At 53.3% G+C, this 23,040-nt stretch overlaps 2 protein-coding genes across 2 annotated transcripts in view; one reads left to right on the top strand and one right to left on the bottom strand.

Annotated features, from left to right (window-relative positions):
• Window positions 1–23,040, top strand: part of LOC119696487 — a 1,710,157-nt gene that overhangs the window by 1,288,964 nt on the left and 398,153 nt on the right.
• LOC119696488 overlaps window positions 1–23,040 on the bottom strand; it is a 1,499,846-nt gene that overhangs the window by 1,106,073 nt on the left and 370,733 nt on the right. Inside the window, 3 exon segments of the mRNA XM_038126216.1 lie at window positions 4,911–5,231; window positions 11,378–11,795; window positions 13,838–13,855. Of these exon segments, the coding sequence (XP_037982144.1) occupies window positions 4,911–5,231; window positions 11,378–11,795; window positions 13,838–13,855 (757 nt within the window).

The raw sequence follows: 23,040 nt of genomic DNA, 5'->3' as shown, positions 1-23,040 counted from the left end.
CACACAGCCTCCATGTGATGTCATTCAGCTACTATGTGATGTCACAGAGCAGCTTTGTGATGTCACACAGCCACCCTGTGATGTCCCAGCCTTGTCTGCGACGTTACAGCCTTCTCTGTGACATCACACAGCTGCTCTGTGCTATCATACTCTATGTCACAACCCACATTGTGATGTCACAGAACCACCTTTGATGATGTCACAGCTAGCTCTGTGATGTCGCAGCCCCCGCAGTGATGTCACACAGCCCATCTGTGCTGTCACACGGCCCCTTTCTGACAGCACAGCTGCTCTGGGGCTCTGTGACACAGCCCCAGAGGTGCGGCTGTGCCCCAGCCTCCTCGGGGACATGCCACGGCCCCTGGCAGTGCTGAGCCCTGTGAGCTGTGTCTGTGGCCTGCCCGTGTCCCCGAGGTGCCCTGGCAGTGCCCCAGCCCTGCTGGGCTGTGCCCAGGAGCTGCTCCTGGCCAGAGCTGTCTCTCTGCAGCGCTGCCCTTGCCAGGGCAGATGTCAATGGGCATCAGATGCCAATGGGCATCTGAAAAGAGGCTTGGTTCTTTCCCATAGCAAGGAAAGCACAGGGCCCCAGTGCTCCAGGAGCTGATGAGAGGCAGCCCTTGACATCCCAAGATCAGCCAGACCTGTCAGGTGGCCCCTGGGAGGTCAAGCCAGCCAGACCTGGTCCATCTTCCCTGGCTTCCATGGGGCCCCACAGTGTCCCAATGGTCCCTTGCTGCCATGAGGCCCTGAGGTGTCATAATGGCCCCTTGGGGACTCGAGGCCATGAAGGGTGGGAATGGTCTCCATGGTTCCATCAGGCCCCACAGAGCCATACTGGTCTCTGGGTCCATGAAGCCCCGCTGTGTCACCATGGCCCTTTGGCTCCATGGGCTCCAGAGGTGCCACAAGGATCCCCTTGGCTCCATGGGCTCCAGAGGTGCCACAAGGATCCCCTTGGCTCCATGGGCTCCAGAGGTGCCACAAGGATCCCCTTGGCTCCATGGGCTCCAGAGGCGCCACAGGGATCCCCTTGGTTCCAGGAGGTCCCCACAGTGTCACAGGGATCTCCATGGGAAGGAAAGAACCCAGCCCCAGTGTCGCAGGGGCAGCCACCAGAGGCCCAGGCCAGCCAGCCTTGACGGTACTGGCAGATTTTGCCTGGCAGCAACCTTTGGATACAGGGAGTTTGGGAGCTGGAATCCCAATTTCAGACATGGACACCCGGAGGAGAAGGATGGTTCTTTTCCATAGGAAGGAAAGCACGGAACACCAGTGGAGTTTCAGGGGCAGATGAAAGGCGGCCATCAGAGGCCTGGGCCAGCCAGACCTCTCTGTCCTGGTAGCTTTTGTCTGAAAGCAGCCCTTGGATACGGGGAATTTGGGAGGTGGAACCCCAATTTCGGCCGTTTCTGCATAGATAAGAAGGACGGTTCTTTTCCATAGGAAGGAAAGCACCGAGCCCCAGTGTTTGGGCAGCAGGGGAGAGGCAGCCCCCAGGAGGCCAAAGGCAGCCAGACCTGTCTGTCCTGGCAGCTTTCCCTTGGGAGCAATCCTTGGATGTACGGAGTTTTGGAGGTGGAATCCCAGTTTTGGCCGTGGTCAAGATGGATGGTTTTTTCCCATAGGACAGTAAAGTCCAAGTGTTTTGGAAGAAGATGAGAGGTGGCCACCCTCAGGCCAAGCCAGCCAGACCTGTCTCTCCTGGCACCTTTGGTCTAGGGGCTGTCCTTGCACTGAGGGCATTTTGGAGGTGGAATCTCAGTTTTGGCTGTCGTGCCTGGACAGGAAGAAGAGTTCTTTTTATCAGGAAGGAAAGCACCGAGCCCCAGGGTTTCAGAGGCAGATGAGGGCCAGCCCTCAGGAAGCCAAGGCCAGCCAGACTTGTCAGTCCTGGCAGCTTTGGTCTGGGAGCTATCCTTGGATATAGGGAATGCCCAGGTTTGGCCATGGGGGCCTGGTCAAGATGGATGGTTTTTTCCCATGAGAAAGAAAAACACACGGTTCAGGATGCAAAGGCAGACAAGAAAACCACAGCGAGACACAGGGAGAAGAAAGACTAAAATTAACTGAAATATTAAACTGCGTGCGTAGAAGGATTTGACCAATCCTGTATTAGCTTGAGGCGTGAACAGCAGCACACAGTATAAATATGGCTTGCTGTTTGCAATAAATCAGCTGCACTTGATCACACTGATCATGGCGTGATGGCCCGTTACTGATCCTCCACAGAGCTCCTTGGCCAAAAAGGGACCCAGAACACCCCAAACCCCACCAAAACACCCCCAAACCCCCAAAAAAGAAACCAGGCCTGAAATAGCCCAAAATCCTGAAAAACTGCCTGAAACCTGCCCCTAAATACCCAAAATCTACCCCAAAACACCCCAAATCCCTCCAAACGGATCCTGGCGGATCCTGGCTCGGCCAGGATCCCCAAAATCCTTTGAAATTGCACCTAAATACCCTGAAACTGCCCCAAAACACCTCAAATCCCTTCAAGCTGCCCCAAAATCGCATAGAAACACCCTCAAGTCCCTCCAAACCACCCATAAACACCCTAAATCCCATAAAACTGATCCCGAATCCCAGAGAGATACTCCAAAATCCCAGAAAACCGCCCGCAAAATGGTCCTGACCCTGCCCAAATCCGCCCCCCGCTCCCCTGCTACCCCAGGTCAGTTCAGCTCAGCCCAAATCCTCCTTTCTTTATTCCAAATCCTCCTTTATTCAACGCCAAAATCTCTTTTCATCCCTAATCTCCTTATTTGACCCCTAATCCTTCTTGTCCTCCCCAAATTTATTTTTCCCACCCCAAATCCTCTTTTTCCCACCACAAATCCTCCTTTTCCTACCCCAAATCTTTTGTGTGTACTCAAATCCCTTCTCCCATCCCAAAATCTCCGTTTTCCACCCAAAATCTCCACCTCAAATCCCCTTTCCCCACCCCAAATCCCCTTTTCCCACCCAAATCTTTCCCCATCCTGCATCCCCCAATTCCCCTTTTTTTCCCAGCACTGTACCCAGGGTCTCTCTGCAGACATTGCACCTGGAGCTGCCCCAAACAAACCCCAAACAATCCCAAACAAACCCCAAACAAACCCCACTCTACCCCCAGGGCTGGAGTGGGTTTGGGGGGTTGGGAATTGGGGGGGTCATGGCCCCAAACTTCGGGGATTGTGGAGGTTTGATCTAAAAATTTGGGGTTTGGGCTGGTCTGACATCTCGGGGCTCGGGGGTTCAGGATTTGGGGGGTTTGGGATTTGGGATTTGGAATTAGGGGGTTTTTGTCCCCAGGATTTGGGGATCAGGGGGTTTGACCCCAAACTTTGGGATCAGGGCAGTTGGACACCCCAGATGTTTCAAACCCCAGGATTTGGGGTCGGGGGAAGTTGAGCCCAGGATTTTGGGTGTTTGACCCCAATGTTTGTCCCCCCCCCAGGTTAGGGGTCGGAGTTGAGATCGGAGCCATTCCCTGGAAACAGCGGCGGGATGGGGATTCCAGCCCATTGCTGGCGGTTCCGAAGGGCTCCGGGGAGCCTCCCCATTTTGGGGGTGCTGGGGTGGCCCCAGGGCTGCCCTGAGGGCCGAGGGGGGATCGAAAGCCCCAAACCCGAGGGGCTCCCGGGGGTCCTCAGGCAGGGGGGAGGTGACCCTGGCCATGGGCATGGGGCGTGCGGGGGCAGCTGGGGCCGCACTGGGGGCACTGGTGCCGCTGGGAGCCCCCCCGGCTGCGGGGGCAGCGGGGGGCGCGCTGAGAAGGGCGCCGGGGGCCCCAAATTAAACCAAGGGGGGGTCGGGACCCCCAAACGGAGCAGGAGGGGCCTGGAACCCCCAAAACCGAGCACGGGGGAGGGGACTGGGGACTGGGACAACGATGGGGAAGGGGCGGCAGAGCGGGGGAAAAGAGGGGATGGGACCCCCAAACAGGATCCAGCCAGCTTGGTGGGGCCGCCTTTAGCCCTGGATGGGAGCCAAAGGAGCCAAGGGCAGCCAATGCTTTTTCCCAGCCCGTGCCATCCCAGCCTGTGCCATCCCAGTCCATCCGGCCCCAGTCCATACAATCCCAGCCCAGTTTATCCCAGTCTGTGTTGTCCTGATCTGTTCGGTCCCATCCCATGCGCTCCCAGCCCATATTTGATCCCAGCCCAGTTGATCCCAGGCTGTGTGGTCCTGATCCAGATGGTCCCAGTCTGTGCAGTCCAAATCCACAGGATCCCAGCCCATGTTTTATCCCAACCCATATTTGATCCCAGGCTGGGTGGTCCTGCACACACTCCCAGGGTCTGGAATTCCAGTTCCCAGCCAGAAAAAAATGCTCCTGCCCTTGAACTTCCTTCCTATCCTCTCAACAAATTACAATAAAATTATAAATCAATAAATTACACATCATGAAATAAATTATGATAAAAATGAAATATAATAATTTCAACTCTTCCTTACAATACTCCAATAACAATTCAAGCCAAAACAACTATTACTGTAACATTACCAATACATATAAATAAACACATTATATACCAAGAAATACCTTTTGAAAGTTTTAATTCAATATTAATCTACTTTAGATAAAAAATATCTAAAACAACTAACAAACAATCTGACACATCTTAAAAAAACAATTCCTATTACAAACATGCTAAACACAAAACCAAACACCATCATAATTTCTCATAGATTTTAACCAAACAATTAAACTTTAACAACACCCTTGAGTACTCCAAACCAATTAAAATTATTCTTAAAAATTCAATTGCGGGTGGGTGGTTTTACTTGGATATTGGTTTTGGATTGTTTGGGTTGGATGATGTAAAAATGGGATTTTTATAAGAATTTAATCATCTGAGAAGGAGGCACTCTGCAAACAGAGCTGACTGAGAATGAACGGGACAGAAATCAGTAAGGGCTTCCCTTACCGGTGCCTCCGTTGGTGTTGGGTCAAGTTAGAGCTGCTGGTGAAGCTCTTCCCACACTGGGGACACTCGTAGGGCCTCTCCCCAGTGTGGATGCGCTGGTGGGTGATGAGGTTGCATTTGTGCCTGAATCCCTTCCCACAGTCGGGGCAGCAGAAGGGCCTCTCCTCTGAGTGAATCCGATAGTGCCGGAGGAGATGGGAGCTGATCCGAAACCTCTTCCTGCATTGATCACACTCGTAGGGCCTCTCCCCAGTGTGGATCTTTTGGTGGACAATCAGGGCGGATTGCTGGCTGAAGCTCTTCGCACACTCCTGTAAGACTCTGCCCAAAATTGCTTTCTCATCTGCCTCACGATCGTCGAGAAAAAGGACTGAGACCACCGAAAGAAAGAGGATCCTACATCCTGGTTTGGTGGGGGTTCGCCAAGTTCCCGGGACTGGAACTTGAGTTATTGTTCACAGGTGCGTTTGTCCACCTCACGCTACACTGCTCCCAGTGAAAGGACAAGGAGCACCTTGACCTTCCTCCGCCTGCACCGCGCTGTGACAATGGCCTGGAGTTTTCCACCCCCAAGCCTGGCTGGACTCTCTTCTGGAATTACCCTTTGGTGGTCTCCACAGAAGACCCTTCATCTACTGTACAACCACCGTGGCAGATGGACTGAGATGGGAGAAGCCACTCTCTCTAAGACTGAGATATGAAATCTCTATATGGAAAAGATTCTTTTCCTCCTCAAGGACTGAAACCTGTAACCTGGGGGGAGGAGGAGGGTGGTGTGTGTGGGGGAGAAAACAGCTGATCAAACTGAGATGTTTGCCTGTGAGCAGTGACCACTGAACCAAGAAAAACAATGGCTTTCCCCCACTGCTGACTATTGTATCCTTTCCCCCCCTCCTTCCCAACTTTCAATAAAAAAGGCCCCTCGAGTCAGCTAGCCTTTGAGATCTCCCCAACGTGAAGGCGACTCCTCGACTGGACATCGACTGGACTTCGAAGAATTGCATCGCCTCTATGTTGGTAGATATACCTACTCTGTCTTTCCTTCCTTTCCTATAGGGTTCTTCTTTCTCTCTCTCTCTCTCTCTCTCTCTCTCTCCCCAATTCCCTCCAATGCATTTTGCTGTGATTGTTCAATAAAGTACATTGATTTTGTTGCTGCAAACCCCCTTGCCGTGTTGGTGTTTTGTACCCTGAGATCAGATAACGAACCATCACAATCTCGTCCATAAGGGCGGATCGTGACATAAAATTGGCGTCACGGACAGGATCCTTGTTGACAGACTCCACTTGGGACTCTGTCTCTGGGATTTCACAAAAGATCTCTCGGTGCAAAAGGGGGAAAACTGTTGTTGTTGTATTTGTCTGTATTTGGACTGTTTGGGAGAGAAAGGGGCGTCTGAGGAAACTAAACAGGGCCTCCCAAACAGGTTAGCCCCTTTGCCTACTCAGGGAAGTGAGGGGAAACACGACAGAGGTTGTGTGTTTAATTTCCCTGCAGTAGTTTTGATCCTCTCACAAAAATCTGCTTTTGTTGTTGTGTTTGTCTGTATTTGGACTGTTTGGGAGAGAAGGGGCATCTGAGGAAACTAAACAGGACCTCCCAAACAGGTTAGCTCCTTCGCCTACTCGGGGAAGTGAGGGGAAACACGACAGAGGTTGTGTGTTTAATTTCCCCGCAGTAGTTTTGGTTCCCCCACAAAAAAACTGCTTGTGTGTGTGTGCGTGTGTGTTTGGACTGTCTGGGAAGGAAGAGACTCTCCTGAAGAAACTAAGTAAGGCCTCTCAGACAGATTTTGTCTCTTCAACTACCCAGGGAAGCGAAGGGAAACACAGCAAAGGCTGTGCGGTTTTGTAACTTAAGTTGTACCTCCCTGTCGTAGTTTTGGTCCCTTCACAAAATGACTGAGAACCTCAGTGTAAAAGGTAAAGCTGAATTTTATGCTCTGCTTGGTAAATACAATGCCGCACCTTCTACAGAAGGAGAAGAATGGGCAAACTGCAATTGGTCTAATTTAGAAAATGTTATTAATAAAATATGCTCTCTGCAACATGAAAATAGGCTAAAACTGGGCAAAAATAAGACTATCCTCTGCTCAGTTTTGGGAGCCTGCCTCACAGCAGCTGTAGATACTCGCTTTAAGCGAAAAAGTGAGGAAAAATGCAATAATTGAATCCCTCCAAAATCTAGTTGAAGTTTTGCAAAAACAGTTAGATGAAGCAAGAAATGAAAAAAATTTATTACGGGCTGCCTTGAGAGAGGAACGTGTTAAAATCTCACGTAATGCTGATTCCTCAAAAGAGACAGAGGAGAAGGAAACTCCTCACAGTAATCAAAATTACCCTCAAAAAGAATTAGCTCTGATGAAAAATTGCGGGGAACACTGCTGTTCTAGCATGGAACCTCTAATTACAACAGAATATAACTATATCAATGATGAGGATTTTGACCCGCACATAACCACCAAGGAAAACCCGTATACTGCTACTGAATTAACAAAACTTGCAAAGGAGTATGAGCTTCTCTCCCACAAATCAGAAACAGAATACATATGTCAAGTGTCTCTCACTGGGGGGGATCAAAAGTCCCTGGCTCAGTGCACAGCTCATCGGGCAGAGGGGCTTAACCCCTTGGAAAGGAAAGACCTTTTAATCATAGCTGGTACCCCTGACCAACTCCCGGAAAAGATTCACAAAGCTGGCTGCCTGCAAATGATTTGTGAAAAGAAACTAATTCCTAGTTCTGAGTTACCAATGCAATCACCTGTAAAGCCTGAAATTATGACCTCTTTAATGCAAGGGCTTCCAGGAACATTTGAACCTATAGCAATTTTCCCTCAAAAAACTATAGCAGCCCTGGACCCTATCCATCCTCCAGATCCCTACCAGGTGGAGTGGGAACTTGCCTCTTCACAACTATCGGTACACATCTTGCAGTGGGGTTCTGAGGGTCCGACAAAACCTGTTTGTTTCTATTCCCATGGTTTCAAAGATGCTGAGAAAGGATACTCTACCTGGGAAGGGGGGTTGTCTGTGGTTAGCTTAACTCTTATAGAAGTGAATAAAAACTTAGCAATACCCAAAATTGAGAGCCTGGGTAGTAGCCAAGACAAACTTGCCTCTGTGATTAAAGCAATCCCTCCTTTCTTCCCCGCTTCTGCTAACAGAGAGGAAGAAAGCAGCACACAAGTTAAAATACTGTTAACTATTTGGAGTACTTTCCAACATGAGGGACAAAATTATTTCCTTGTCTGTATTTATACTGAGTCCTATGCTGTGTTTTTATTTGTGTTAGTCCAGGCTGATGCTTTTAAAAGAGCTACCGGAGATAATACTGTTAAAGCATTGCAGGGATGGTTTGGAATTTTCCTAAAACCACAGGAAATTCAATCTGATCATGTTTCTCACTTTACTGTCCAAGATGTGCAGGATTGGGCAAAAGGTGAAGGGGTTAAATGGATTTCTCACACCTCTTATTATAGATGGGGGGTCAATGGGTGTCCCAAAATCACTGCTTTTTGCCCAACAGCTCCAAGCATAATTCCTTCACTACAGGAACCAGATGACTTCAAGAACCCAGCACATTGCCCTGGACAACCTGTTTGGGTGGACTCCCCTGCTACAGGGGAAGTACCACTGATATTAAAAACCTCTCTGACAATTCCATCATTCTAACTTTTCCTGCCTCTTCGTGGCAGAGTTTGTTGTGTTTGCTTTTACAGAAGAATTCCGAGGGACAACATGAAGACCTGATAAACCATGACAACACTGGCGCTGGACGACAAAAAATAATGTTTTCCCTTCCCTTTATGGTAACACCAGGTGATGATATTACATATAACGTGTAAATTATTTGAACTTAAGTAAATTGGCTGCCACAACCAAAGATTTGACTAAGATTCAGCAACCACTGCAATCATCCTTATTGGCTCTGGGAACGCATCAGTGGCTGCTATCAAACATTTTGCCGAATTGGGAAAAGGTAAATATAGATGACCACAGATTGGTGATTGATGCACTAAATGCTACACAAAACAATGTTTCTTTGGCTCTCAGCTGTATCCAGGCACAATTATGGATGCAGTCCGTTTCTGCCTCAATTATAAGAGAAGGGGAAGAATGCATCTTTCCTACTGAGATTTGGAAAATAATTTGGGAAAGTGCCACTGATTTTGAAAGAGAATTCCAATCCTGGTGGAACCTGGTGAACTTTACCTATGACCCCATTACAAACACAGCCACAGCTTTTGTGTTAACGATACGCAATGCTTCTGTACATTTCATATTCCCTATTATCCCATTAGGACTGAATCACGACGGAGCCATTCTCTATCCTTCTGGACATAGGGAATGGGCCCGCCACGTTGGTAACAAATGGCAAACTGTTAACCTGGAATCTTGTATTGTCCGAGAACAACAAGGGTTCATCTGTGAAAGCAATGCAATAACCGCTCAGGATATTTGTTTAGACACAGAGCAAAACATCTGTCATTTTGAAATTCATCCTAACGAGACTTCTAAAACAGTTTTAATATACATAGGCAACGGATGTGCATGCTTTAGAACTGCTTGTGATACTGTATCTGTAGAAGATGTGCTCGTAGATACCAGTAATCATTCAAATCTTTGTGCTTGTAACTTTACTAAGATTGCAGGATGTGATTTTTCCTATGAAGCTCCGGTTACGTCTCACTACCTTTTGCAATCCAACTACACGCTGATCCACAAATTAGAACCCACTCCCATCGGGATGAACCTCACATTGGTAAGACAACTGTTGCTCCACCAGGACCTGAACGAGATTTTGGAAAAGATCAAGAAAAACGGACAAAAAACCTTGGTGACTGTTCATCACAATGTAAAACAGATACACCGTGTCCTGGAAAGAGTAAAGAGAGATGCTGAGCACCAGTGGTGGAACACTCTTTTCGGGTGGTCACCAACTGCCACAAGTGTCCTGAATACCATGTGTCATCCCATTGTTGTTCTTCTCATTCTAGTTTTGATTGGTTTTGTTCAATCCATAATCTTATTTGTAATGAATTGGAGAATGATGAAACGGCTAACTAGGCTGACAGCTATAATCAATGCTCACAACTTGGCTGATGTTTTCAATACTGTAGACATTCCTAAGACTGTTGACACAAAATGGGTATAAACTAGAACATGTATTTTGGAACAATCATTAGTTTTCTTTTAATGATTTTGTAAGAATTATTCTGATTCATAGTGAATTATTTTGGATAAAATCATTTTAGAGATTATTTTCTAAATCAATTGTGATTTAATTTTGCTTTTGCTTTTTAATTGTTTATGATTTATTCTGATTGTTTAAGAATATTGTTTTGAATTGATATTAATCATGTTGAACAATTGTTTCCCTTCTTTTTCTTTCTCTCTCTTTTCCTATTTTCCATTTTCTTCTTTTCCTCTCTCTCTCTCTTTCCCCCTTCTGTCATACTGTCTCTGTTTTCCGAGGTATACTACCGACATATGAGCCCCGCTGATGAAGACAATCGTGAGTCACGGGGTGGTGTAAGACTCTGCCCAAAATTGCTTTCTCATCTGCCTCACGATCGTCGAGAAAAAGGACTGAGACCACCGAAAGAAAGAGGATCCTACATCCTGGTTTGGTGGGGGTTCGCCAAGTTCCCGGGACTGGAACTTGAGTTATTGTTCACAGGTGCGTTTGTCCACCTCACGCTACACTGCTCCCAGTGAAAGGACAAGGAGCACCTTGACCTTCCTCCGCCTGCACCGCGCTGTGACAATGGCCTGGAGTTTTCCACCCCCAAGCCTGGCTGGACTCTCTTCTGGAATTACCCTTTGGTGGTCTCCACAGAAGACCCTTCATCTACTGTACAACCACCGTGGCAGATGGACTGAGATGGGAGAAGCCACTCTCTCTAAGACTGAGATATGAAATCTCTATATGAAAAAGATTCTTTTCCTCCTCAAGGACTGAAACCTGTAACCTGGGGGGAGGAGGAGGGTGGTGTGTGTGGGGGAGAAAACAGCTGATCAAACTGAGATGTTTGCCTGTGAGCAGTGACCACTGAACCAAGAAAAACAATGGCTTTCCCCCACTGCTGACTATTGTATCCTTTCCCCCCCTCCTTCCCAACTTTCAATAAAAAAGGCCCCTCGAGTCAGCTAGCCTTTGAGATCTCCCCAACGTGAAGGCGACTCCTCGACTGGACATCGACTGGACTTCGAAGAATTGCATCGCCTCTATGTTGGTAGATATACCTACTCTGTCTTTCCTTCCTTTCCTATAGGGTTCTTCTTTCTCTCTCTCTCTCTCTCTCTCTCTCTCTCTCCCCAATTCCCTCCAATGCATTTTGCTGTGATTGTTCAATAAAGTACATTGATTTTGTTGCTGCAAACCCCCTTGCCGTGTTGGTGTTTTGTACCCTGAGATCAGATAACGAACCATCACAATCTCGTCCATAAGGGCGGATCGTGACAACTCCCCACACTTGTAAGGCCGTTCTCCAGTGTGGATGTTCCGGTGCTGGATCAGGCTGGAGCTCCGGCTGAAGCTCTTCCCACACTCCTCACACTCGTGGGGCCTCTCCCCAGTGTGGATGCGCCGGTGCAGGACAAGACTGGAGTTGTGCCTGAAGCCCTGCCCGCAGTCGGGGCAGCGGAAGGGCCTCTCCTCTGTGTGCGTGCGCTGGTGCACGAGGAGATCAGAGCTGGTCTGAAACCTCTTCCTGCACTGATCACACTCGTAGGGCTGTTCCCCAGTGTGGATCCTCTGGTGCCTGATCAGCTCGGAGTTCCACCTGAAGCTCTTCCCACACTCCACGCACGTGTGGGGCTTCTCCCCATCATGGAGCTGCTCATGGAGCACCAGCTCCGAGCTCTGGCTCCATCTCCGGCCGCCTTCCCGGCCCAGGCTGGGTCTTTCCCCCTCAGATCGCCGCCATCTGCCTTTGCAGCCCCTCCTCGTGCGGCATCTCCGGGCCTTTTCCTCCCCGTTGCCTTCCTGCGCCGTGGAGCCGCTCCAAACGGCCTCTGCCACGAGCTTCTGCCCTGGGGATTTGTCCTCCCTGCTCTCCAGCCTCAGCTCCTGCTCTGGGGGAGGAAGGACAAGCAGAGGATGGCATTTGCCTCCGGGCCACAGGCAAGGGCAAGGAGATGCCCCAGGGCGTCCCCGGCACAGGGGCTGTGCTGCAGCCGGGGCCGTGCTGGGCTGGGAGATGGAGCAGGACACAGGGGCAAAGGGGCACTGACTTCCTCCTCACCTGCCTGCGTGTCCCGGGACATCTTCCTCTTCCTCACAGCCTCCCTGGGCTTGGCAATGGGAAATCCTGGTTTGGGGAAAACAAGGGATGAGCACATGGAGTTTGAAGGTCCCTCTGCCCAAGTCCAACTCTACAAGTCACCGGCCAGCTGGGCTCCAGAAAAACCTCTCCAACACCAAGATTAAGCCCTGGAAAAGCCTCCCAGGACTTCCCCGTCCCTGCTCCCTCCCCTCTGGTGTTCGGGGGTTCCCCCTGTCCCAGCTGCTGGGGTCACGCTTGGATTGGGGGTCCCCCTTCTCCTGGGTGCCCGCCCTCCCCACGCTGCTGGCAGTCCCAGCAATCCCAAAAGCTCCCCCCTCTCCGCTCTCCCCATGCAGGGATGCCGGGGCTTTCTGGGCTCCCTTTTGGGCTCCCTTCTCCCCTCACTCTCTGCTTTGGGCTGCAGGGGCTCCAAGGAGTCCCCCCTGCCCCTCTCCGGGCTCTTGAGGCTCCCGCCAATGGCGCCGCTCCCCCCTCTCTGGGCTCCCCACTTTGGGCTCCTGGCGGACACAGGGCTCTGCTCCTCCAGGCTGCCTCTGCCGGCAGCCGCCACCGGCACCCCCAATGTCCCCCCAAGGGGCCTTTCCCGCTCAGCCTTGGACTGCTGCATTCTCCAAACATCCCCCAAAAAACCCAACTGGGAGCAACTGGGAGTGACTGGCTGCATGCTGGGGGTGACTGGAAACAACTGGGCTTATACTGGGACCAACTGGGATCATACTGGAGCTGACTGGGATCATCCTGGCAGTCAGTGCCACTACACTGAGGCTGACTGGGAGTGCTTGGCAGCAAATGGGATCCTACTGGGACAAACTGGGATTGACTGGGAACATGCTGCAGGGAACTGGGCTACACTGAGACTTACTGGAATGACAAGTGAGGGTGCAAGAGAGCAACTGGAACCATGTGGAGCACAACTGGTTGATACTGGCAGCGACTGGGAGCACACTGGGCTCACATTTGGATCACACTGGGAGGGACTGGAGTGACACTGGGAGGATCTGAGAGTGACTGGGAACACACCCTGCACATCATCCCCCACACTGGGCCTGACTGGGAGCAACTGGGAGCACGCTGGGAACAAATGGCATCATACTGGGACTGGCTGGCTTGATCCAGGAAGCAACTGGAACCATGCTGGAGGCAGCTGGGACCATACTGGGAGAGCCTGGAAGCAACGGGGATTATACTGGGACCACCCTGGGAGGGCTGGCATGTGACTGGGATCAAATTGGAGCTTCCTGGGATCATCCTGGCGTTGAAACCGAGGGACTGGGATCACACTTTGGGCTACTGGGAGCAGCTGAGGGAAACTGGGATCATGCTGCAAGCAAACTGGAGGAACTGGGAAGGACTGGATGCACGCTGGAGGCAACTGGGATATTCTGGGCATGACTGGGGGATCACACTGGGATCACTGACACCTTACTGGGGCCACTGGCAGTGCCTGGAAATGACTGCAGACATGCTGGGGGCAACTGGGATATACTGGGAGTGTCTGTGACCATCCTGGGGGGACTGGAACCACACTGGGAACAGCTGGGACCATGCTGGGGAGAACTGGGACCACCCTGGGGGCAACTGGGTTCAACTGGGACCATACTGGGAGGGCCTGTAACCACAGTGGAGTGATGGAACCACACTGGGAACAGCTGGGCCCTTGCTGGGAGCAACTGGGATCACACTGGGAGGGTCTGGGAGTGACTGGGATTAGACTGCAAGTGACTGGGATCATACTGGAGTGGCTACAATCATACTGGGATTACAGTGGTGTGACTAGACCCTGACTGGGGGTTACTGGGAGCTACCAGGCCCATGCTGGGAGCCAACTGGGAACATCATTAGAGGAACTGGGAGCAACTGGGAGAAATCTGGGGGCAAGTGAACCACGCTGAGGTAACTGGAAGTGCATGGAAATGACTGCAAGAATGTTCAGGCGAACTGGGATATACTGGGAGTGTCTGAGACCATACAGGTGGTGACCTGGACCAGACTAGGAGCGAGTGGGAATGAGCTGGGGGAACTGGGAACACACTGGGGGCAAAGTGCGAGTGACTGGGGACCTGCTGGGAGAGACTAGGAATCAGAATGGGAATGACTAGGACTGTGCTAGGAGAGAACTGGGAGAACAGGCAACACACTGGATGAAAGTGGCAGGAACTGGGAGCAACTGGGACCATGCTGGGAGCAAATGGCATCACCACAGGGAATGACGGGGAGGAACTGGGCTCATACTGGGAGCAGCCACTGCCAGTCCTGGGACCCTCCAAAAACACCTCCCGGGGACCCCCCGTGTCCCCCCGAGGGCCATCTGCGGCTCGGCTTTGCAGCCCTGCCAGCTCCAAACATCCCCCCAAAAAACCCCAAAGCCAGGCACCCCCCGGCAGATTTGGGCCCAGCTCCCCCTGCCCGGGCACCTGCGGCATGGGGGGCGATGCTCCCGGGGCTGCGGCCACTTCAGGCAGCGCCAGAGGCACCAGATTCCTTCTGTCCCCTTCTCCTGCTCTTCCTGCTGCCGCTCGGCCTCTTCCTCCCTCCCTCCTCCTTCTCCCCGTTCCCCAAGGCCCAACCCTGAGGGGAAAGGGGCCAAGGAAAGGGCGGGAACCGTGAGGGGAAAGGGCCGGGGGCCAAGGGGACGCGCGGCTCCAAAAGGGCCCGGGTTGGCTTGAAATCACCCAAAAGGGCCTCAAATGCAGCTGAAATTAGCCAGCTGTGGCCAAAAACCAGCCAAAGAGGATTTAAATTATCCAAAGGGGTCTAAAATCCAACCAAAGGGGCCTAGAATTGCCCAAACTGGTTTACACCTCCCTCACAATGGCCTAAAATCACCCTTAAATCTCCAAAATGCGCCTAAAATCCACGCTGCATGTACCTGCTTCAGCCTCAAATCTCCCGAATGAGCCTCAAATTCATCTGGTTCTGCCAGAAATCACCAAAGTTGACCTAAAATCACCCACACGTGCCTGAAACCAACACAAGAGGACCTAAAGTCATCCTAAACTACTTTGTTTGGTGTAAAGTCTCCCAAAGAACCAAAAAAACTACTCAAATGAGCCCAAAATCACCAAAACCAGAGACCTAAAATCACTCACCCTGGATTAAATTCACCCACATGGGTGTAATATCATCCAAAGGGATCCCAAATCCCGCCTCAACCCCACCAGATTGGGCCGAAATTCAGCCAAAGGGGCCTCAAATGCCCCCGCACAGGCTGGGGATCCCTGGCGGGAGCTGAAGCCCAGCCTAAAGCTGCCCCGCCCGGCCCAAAACGCCCCCAAGGGGCCGAGCCTGAGGCCGAGCCCGGCAGCGGCTCCGCGCTCGCTCCGGGCCCTCCGCGCTCGCTCCGGGCAGTTTTGGCCGCGGCCCCGGACGGGCCCGGGCGGGACTGGGAGGGAGCAGGGAGGGCTCGGCAGGGCTCGGCCATTTGGGGCTCGCTTGGCCTCGGGCCATTGTGCTGGGAGTTGAGGGGCAGTCGCTGCGGGCTGTGCAGACAATGATTGCCTTTGGGGCAGCTGGGCAATTTCGGGGGGTTGTGGATTCTGGGGGGCTCTATTGGTGCTTTGAGGGGGGGTGTTTTTCTGGGAGAGTTTGGCGTTTTATTAATATTTTTGGTTTCTTTTTTAATTTTGGGGGTATTACTGGGATTTTGTGGGGATTTTGTGGGAATCTCTGGGATTTTTAGGGGGGTTTTATTGGAATTTCTGGGGCATTTTGGGAGCCTTACTGGAATTTTGCAGGTGTTTAGATGGATTCTTTTGAGGTCTTGGTGGTTTGAGAAATTTTTGGGGTTTTTTTTGTGGAATTTTTTTGGGGTTTTGTGGGTCTTGCCAGGATTTCTTTGGGTCTTGGGAGGATTTGTGGAGCTTCTGGAGGGTTTGGGGACATTTATGGGGGATTTGTGAGATTTAATTGGGATTTTGGAGAGTTTGTTGGGATTTCAAGAGATTTTGTGGGCTTTTATTGGGATTCTAGGATGTCCTAATGGGATTCTGTGAGATTTAATTGGGATTTCATGGGTTTTATTTGACTTTGGGGCTTTTAAGGAGATCTTGGGGCCTCTCAGCCCTTACCTACACCCAGGTATAACCCCAAAGCCCCCTAAGACCACCCAAGGTCCCCCAAAATTCCACTAAAACCCCAAAAAGACTCTAAAAATTACAGTAAGATACTCCAAAAGCCCAGAGAACCCCACAAAATACCAGTGAAACCCACTGAAATTAAAAAACTCCCCAAAATTTCAATGAATCCCCTGAAAAAACCAAACCCCCTGCAAAATCCCAATAAAATCCCTCAAATTCCAAAATTCCCCAAATCCAAAAAACCCGCCCAAAACCCAGTAATTCTCCCTAAAAACCAAATAATTCCACCCTAAACAACAAAATTCCCTAAAACCCAAAAAAGCCACCCCAGAATCCCCCAAAACTCTCCCAAAATCCCCACAAAATCCAATCCCAAAGAAATCCCCCCAGACTCCCCCCACGCTCCCTGGGGCCGTCCTGGCTCAGGGGCACCGGCCGGTGGAACAGGAGCCGCTTCAGGGGGGCCCTCGGAGCTTTTTGGGGAGGGGGCACCATGGGAGACCCTCAAAAATGGGGGAGGGGGAACGCCTGTTGTGCCCCCTCCCCACGAAACCCCCAGACCCCGGTTCAGGATGGGCCTGGGACCCCCCGGGACCCCTCCAGGAACCCCCAAACCCCCCCCAGAGCCCCCCAAGGTTGGCCCAGGATCCCCAAAGCCCCCCCAGAACCCCCTGAGAGCCCCCAGACCCCAATCGGGCCCAGCCCAGGCTGTCCCCTGAGACCCCCCCAGACCCTTCCCAAGGCCCCTCCCCAGATCCCCCCAGGACCCTTCCAGGACCCCCCAGCCCCTCCCAAACCCGGCCCAGGACACTCCAGGCCCCCCAAAACCCCTCCCACATCCCCCCAAGGACCCCCCCAGACCCCCAAAGAGCTCCCTACGACCCCTCCCCAAACCCCCCCGACCCCTCCCAGAGCCCCGCTCCAGACCCCTCCCGGCCCCCGGTGCCGCCTCAGCGCCCCCGGCCCCTCCCCAGAGCCCCCGGGGGCGGCACCGGCGGCCGAGGGGCGCCGCCTGCGGCTCGCCTCTGATTGGCTGCAGCGGCGCGGCGGAGGCGGGCGTTGCTGAGGGGAGCCGCGCGGTGATTGGTTGGTTCGGGGCGCGGCGCAGGGATTGGCTGGGGGAGCCCGCGCGCGCGGCGGAGGCGGGAGATGTTGAGGTCAGAGCTGCTGAGGCGGAGCTGAGGTGGGGCCGGGGGAACCTGGGGGGCTGTGACAGGGAATAGGGGGTGTGCGGTGGGTTTGGGGGGAGTGAGGGGGCTCTAGGGAGCTTTGGGGGAAGCTTGAGAGGGTCTGGAGCGTTCTCAGGTGGGTTTAAGGGCATCTGAGGGGAATTGAGGTGGTCTGAGGGGATTTTGGGGGGATTTCGAGAGGAACTGAGGGGGTTTCTGAGGGGATCTGGGGGGCATTTAGGGGAGTCTGAGGGGATTTTATTGGGTTTGGGGTGATTGAGGGGTCTGAGGGGGATTTGGGGCAGTCTGATGGGATTTGGGGAGTCTCAAGTAGGTCTGGGGTCAATTTTGCGGGGAACTGGGGGGTCTGAGGGTAATTGGGGGAGGGTTTGGGGGGCCAGGGTGGTCCTGGGCCAACCTTAGGTGGAGTCTGGAGGGTTTGGGGTTCCTGGAGGGGTCCTGGGGGAGATTTGGGGGTCCCGGAGGGTCCCAGCCCCCCCCTGAACCGGGGTCTGCAGTTTTATTTTCGGGAGGGGGCACAACAGGCGTTCCCCCTCCCCCGTTTTTGGGGGTCTCCCATGGTGCCCCCTCCCCAAAAAGCTCCGAGGGCCCCCTGAAGCGGCTCCTGTTCCACCGGCCGGTGCCCCTGAGCCAGGACGGCCCCAGGGAGCGTGGGCGGATTCTGGGGTTTGGGGCGGGTTTTTGGGGATTTTGGGGCAGCTTTTTAGGGCTTTGGAGAATTTTGTTTAGAGTTTAGGGGGAATTATTGGCGTGTTTGGAGGGATTTATTGGGTTTTTTGGGGGGGTTACACGATTTTGGGGACTTTTGTTAATTTGGGGCATTTTGGGTTTTGAGGGATTTTATTTGGGTTGTTTTTTGTTTTGTTATTTTTGTTGGTTTTTTTTTTTTTTTGAGGGGGGATTCCTTGAAATTTTTGGGAGTTCTTTTTAAATTTTGGTGAGTTCCACTGGGATTTTGTGGGATTCTCTGGGGTTTTGGAGGGTTTCATTGGGATGTTTAGGGGATTTGTGGGGTTTTAGTGGAATTTTGGGGGGAGGCTTTGGGTTTCTACCTGGGTGTAGGGAAGGGCTGAGAGGCCCCAAGATCTCCTTAAAAGCCCCAAAGTCAAATAAAACCCATGAAATCCCAATTAAATCTCACAGAATCCCATTAGGACATCCTAGAATCCAAATAAAAGCCCACAAAATCTCTTGAAATCCCAACAAACTCCCAAAATCCCAATTAAACCTCACAAATCCCCCATAAATGTCCCCAAACCCCCAAGAAGCTCCACAAATCCTCCCAAGACCCAAAGAAATCTTGGCAACACCCACAAACCAAAAAAATTCCACAAAAAAAACCCCCAAAAATTCCTCAAACAACCTAGACCTCAAAAGAATCCATTTAAACACCTGCAAAATTCCAGTAAGGCTCCCAAAATCCCCCAGAAATTCCAATAAAACCCCCCTAAAAATCCCAGAGATTCCCACAAAATCCCCACAAAATCCCAGTAAAACCCCCCGAATTTAAAAAAGAAACAAAAAACATTAATAAACCGCCAAACTCTCCCAGAAAAACACCCCCCCCTCAAAGCACCAATAGAGCCCCCCAGAATCCACAACCCCCCGAAATTGCCCAGCTGCCCCAAAGGCAATCATTGTCTGCACAGCCCGCAGCGACTGCCCCTCAACTCCCAGCACAATGGCCCGAGGCCAAGCGAGCCCCAAATGGCCGAGCCCTGCCGAGCCCTCCCTGCTCCCTCCCAGTCCCGCCCGGGCCCGTCCGGGGCCGCGGCCAAAACTGCCCGGAGCGAGCGCGGAGGGCCCGGAGCGAGCGCGGAGCCGCTGCCGGGCTCGGCCTCAGGCTCGGCCCCTCGGGGGCATTTTGGGCCGGGCGGGGCAGCTTTAGGCTGGGCTTCAGCTGCCGCCAGGGATCCCCAGCCTGTGCGGGGGCATTTGAGGCCCCTTTGGCTGAATTTCGGCCCAATCGGGTGGGGTTGAGGCAGGATTTGGGATCCCGTTGGATGATATTACACCCATGTGGGTGAATTTAATCCAGGGTGAGTGATTTTAGGTCTCTGGTTTTGGTGATTTTGGGCTCATTTGAGTAGTTTTTTTGCTTCTTTGGGTAACTCTACCTCAAACAAAGTCAATTAGGGTGACTTTAGGTCCTCTTGTGTTGGTTTCAGGCACGTGTGGGTGATTTTAGGTCAACTTTGGTGATTTCTGGCAGAACCGGATGAATTTGAGGCTCATTCGGGAGATTTCAGGCTGAAGCAGGTACGTGCAGCGTGGATTTTAGGCGCATTTTGGAGATTTAAGGGTGATTTTTGGCCATTTTGAGGGAGGTGTAAACCAGTTTGGGCAATTTGGTTGGGTATTAGACCCCTTGGATAATTTTAATCCTCTTTGGCTGACTTTAGGCCACAGCTGGCTAATTTCAGCTGCATTTGAGGCCCTTTTGGGTGATTTCAAGCCAAACCGGGCCTTTTTGGAGCCGCGCGTCCCCTTGGCCCCGGCCCTTTCCCCTCACGGTTCCCGCCCTTTCCTTGCCCCCTTTCCCCTCAGGGTTGGGCCTTGGGGAACGAGGAGGAGGAGGAGGGAGGGAGGAAGAGGCCGAGCGGCAGCAGGAAGAGCAGGAGAAGGGGACAGAAGGAATCTGGTGCCTCTGGCGCTGCCTGAAGTGGCCGCAGCCCCGGGAGCATCGCCCCCCATGCCGCAGGTGCCCGGGCAGGGGGAGCTGGGCCCAAATCTGCCGGGGGGTGCCTGGCTTTGGGGTTTTTTGGGGGGGATGTTTGGAGCTGGCAGGGCTGCAAAGCCGAGCCGCAGATGGCCCTCGGGGGGACACGGGGGGTCCCCGGGAGGTGATTTTGGAGGGTCCCAGGGCTGGGAGTGGCTGCTTTCAGTATGAGCCCCGTCCCTCACAGTCATTCCCTAGGATGATGCAATTGCTCCCAGTTCCTGCCACTTTCATCCAGTGTGTATCCAGTACTCCCAGTTCTCTCCTAGCACAGTCCTAGTCATTCCCATTCTGATTCCTAGTCTCTCCCAGCAGGGCCCCAGTCACTCCCACTTTGCCCCCAGTGTGTTCCCAGTTCCCCCAGCACATTCCCAGTCGCTCCCACCCTGGTCCCAGTCACCACCTGTATGGTCTCAGACACTCCCAGTATATCTCAGTTCGCCTGAACATTCTTGCAGTCATTGCCAGGCACTTCCAGTTACCTCAGCATGGTTCACTTGCCCCCAGATTTCTCCCAGTTGCTCCCAGTTCCTCTAATGATGTTCCCAGTTGGCTCCCAGCATGGGCCTGGTAGCTCCCAGTAACCCCCAGTTAGGAACAATCACACCCCCTCTAATCCCAGTATGATTGTAGCCACTCCAGTATGATCCCAGTCACTTGCAGTCTAATCCCAGTCACTCCCAGACCCTCCCAGTGTGATCCCAGTTGCTCCCAGCAAGGGCCCAGCTGTTCCCAGTGTGGTTCCATCACTCCACTGTGGTTACAGACCCTCCCAGTATGGTCCCAGTTGAACCCAGTTACCCCTGCTATAGTCCCAGTCACTCCCCAGATGATCCCAGTCCCTCCCAGCATGGTCCCACTCACTCCCAGTTGCCCCCAGGGTGGTCCCAGTACTCCCCAGCATGGTCCCAGTTGTTCCCAGGGAGGTTCCAGTCCCCCCAGGATGGTCACAGACACTACCAGCATATCCCAGTTGCCCCCAGCAGGTCTGCAGTCATTTCCAGGCACTGCCAGTGGCCCTAGTAAGGTGTCAGTGATCCCAGTGGGATCCCCCAGTCATGCCCAGAATATCCCAGTGGCCTCCAGCGTGCATCCAGTCCTTCCCAGCTCCTCCAGTTTGCTTGCAGCATGATCCCAGTTTCTCTCAGCTGCTCCCAGTAGCCCAAAGTGTGAACTCAGTCGCTCCCTTTCAACCCCAGGATGATCCCAGGAAGCTCCAGTTTGATCCCAGTCACATGCCAGCCCTCCCAGTGTGGTCCCAGTATAATCCCCGTTGCTTCCAGTCTCTCCCAGTATGGTCCCAGCTGCCTCCAGCATGGTTCCAGTTGCTTCCTGGATCAAGCCAGTCAGTCCCAGTCTGATGCCATTTGCTCCCAGCGTGCTCCCAGTTGCTCCCAGTCAGGCCCAGTGTGGGGGATGATGTGCAGGGTGTGTTCCCAGTCACTCTCAGATCCTCCCAGTGTCAGTCCAGTCCCTCCCAGTGTGATCCAAATGTGAGCCCAGTGTGCTCCCAGTCGCTGCCAGTATGAACCAGTTGTGCTCCACATGGTTCCAGTTGCTCTCTTGCACCCTCCCTTTTGTTCCAGTCACTCCCAGTGTAGCCCAGTTCCCTCCAGCATGTTCCCAGTCAGTCCCAGTTTGTTCCAGTAGGATCCCATTTGCTGCCAAGCACTCCCAGTCAGCCTCAGTGTAGTGGCACTGACTGCCAGGATGATCCCAGTCAGCTCCAGCATGATCCCAGTTGGTCCCAGTTTGATGTCAGCACAAACCCAGTGCAGTCCCAGTCACTCCCAGTATGATCCCAGTGTGATCCCAGTGCAGCACAGTCCCTCGCAGTGCTGCCAGTGCTGGGGTCCCGCAGCCCTCTGTGCGTTCCCCGCTGCCGGAGGTGCCGAGAGGAGCCCCAAGGGCTGGCAGTGCCCGGGCAGGGTCCCCAGCCTGGCCCAGTTTGGATGTGCAGCCCCCAGTTTTCCCAGTTTGCCTCTCCTCTTGCCCGGGCCGGGTTCCCCCGCCCGCAGCGGCTGCGAGCAGCCGAGAGCCCCGCGCTGCCCGTGCCGAGCTGTGCCGGCTCCATCGCCGCTCCTGGCGCGGCTGCGAGGGCTCCGGGAACGGGGCAGCGAGGGTGTGGCTGCTGCTGGGGAGGAGGAGGAGGAGAGAAGGGAGGGATGAAGGAGGAGAAGGAGGTGGGGCTAGGGAGGAGGAGGAGGAGAAGAGATGCAAGGGGAGGGAGAGAAGAAGGAGGTGGGGATAAGACAGAGGAGGTGGAGGAGGGGGGACGGAAGAGGAGGAGCGGGAGGAAGAGGAGGGGCAAAGGCGGATCGAGGAAAGCAGAAGTAACCACGCGGTCGAGCCCTCCCTGAATTCGCAGCCCCCAGCTGTGGGATCATCGCCCCCCATCCCGCAGGTGAGCGGGGAGGGGGAGCTCGGCCCAGATATCCCGGGGGGTCCCTGGGTTGGGTTTTTGGAGGATGTTTGGAGGATGCAGCAGTCCAAGGCTGAGCGGGAAAGGCCCCTTGGGGAGACATTGGGGGGTGCCGGTGGCGGCTGCCAGCAGAGGCAGCCTGGAGGAGCAGAGCCCTGTGTCCGCCAGGAGCCCAAAGTGGGGAGGCCAGAGAGGGGGGAGCGGCGCCATTGGCGGGAGCCTCAAGAGCCCGGAGAGGGGCAGGGGGGACTCCTTGGAGCCCCTGCAGCCCAAAGCAGAGAGTGAGGGGAGAAGGGAGCCCAAAAAGCCCCGGCATCCTTGCATGGGGAGAGCGGAGAGGGGGGAGCTTTTGGGATTGCTGGGACTGCCAGCAGCGTGGGGAGGGCGGGCACCCAGGAGAAGGGGGACCCCCAATGCAAGCGTGACCCCAGCAG

The sequence above is a fragment of the Motacilla alba genome, unplaced genomic scaffold, assembly GCF_015832195.1.
Source record: "Motacilla alba alba isolate MOTALB_02 unplaced genomic scaffold, Motacilla_alba_V1.0_pri HiC_scaffold_31, whole genome shotgun sequence".
Taxonomy (NCBI): Eukaryota; Metazoa; Chordata; class Aves; order Passeriformes; family Motacillidae; genus Motacilla; species Motacilla alba.
The sequence above is the reverse complement of the archived record's forward strand: the minus strand, read 5'-3'. Positions and strand labels throughout refer to the sequence as shown.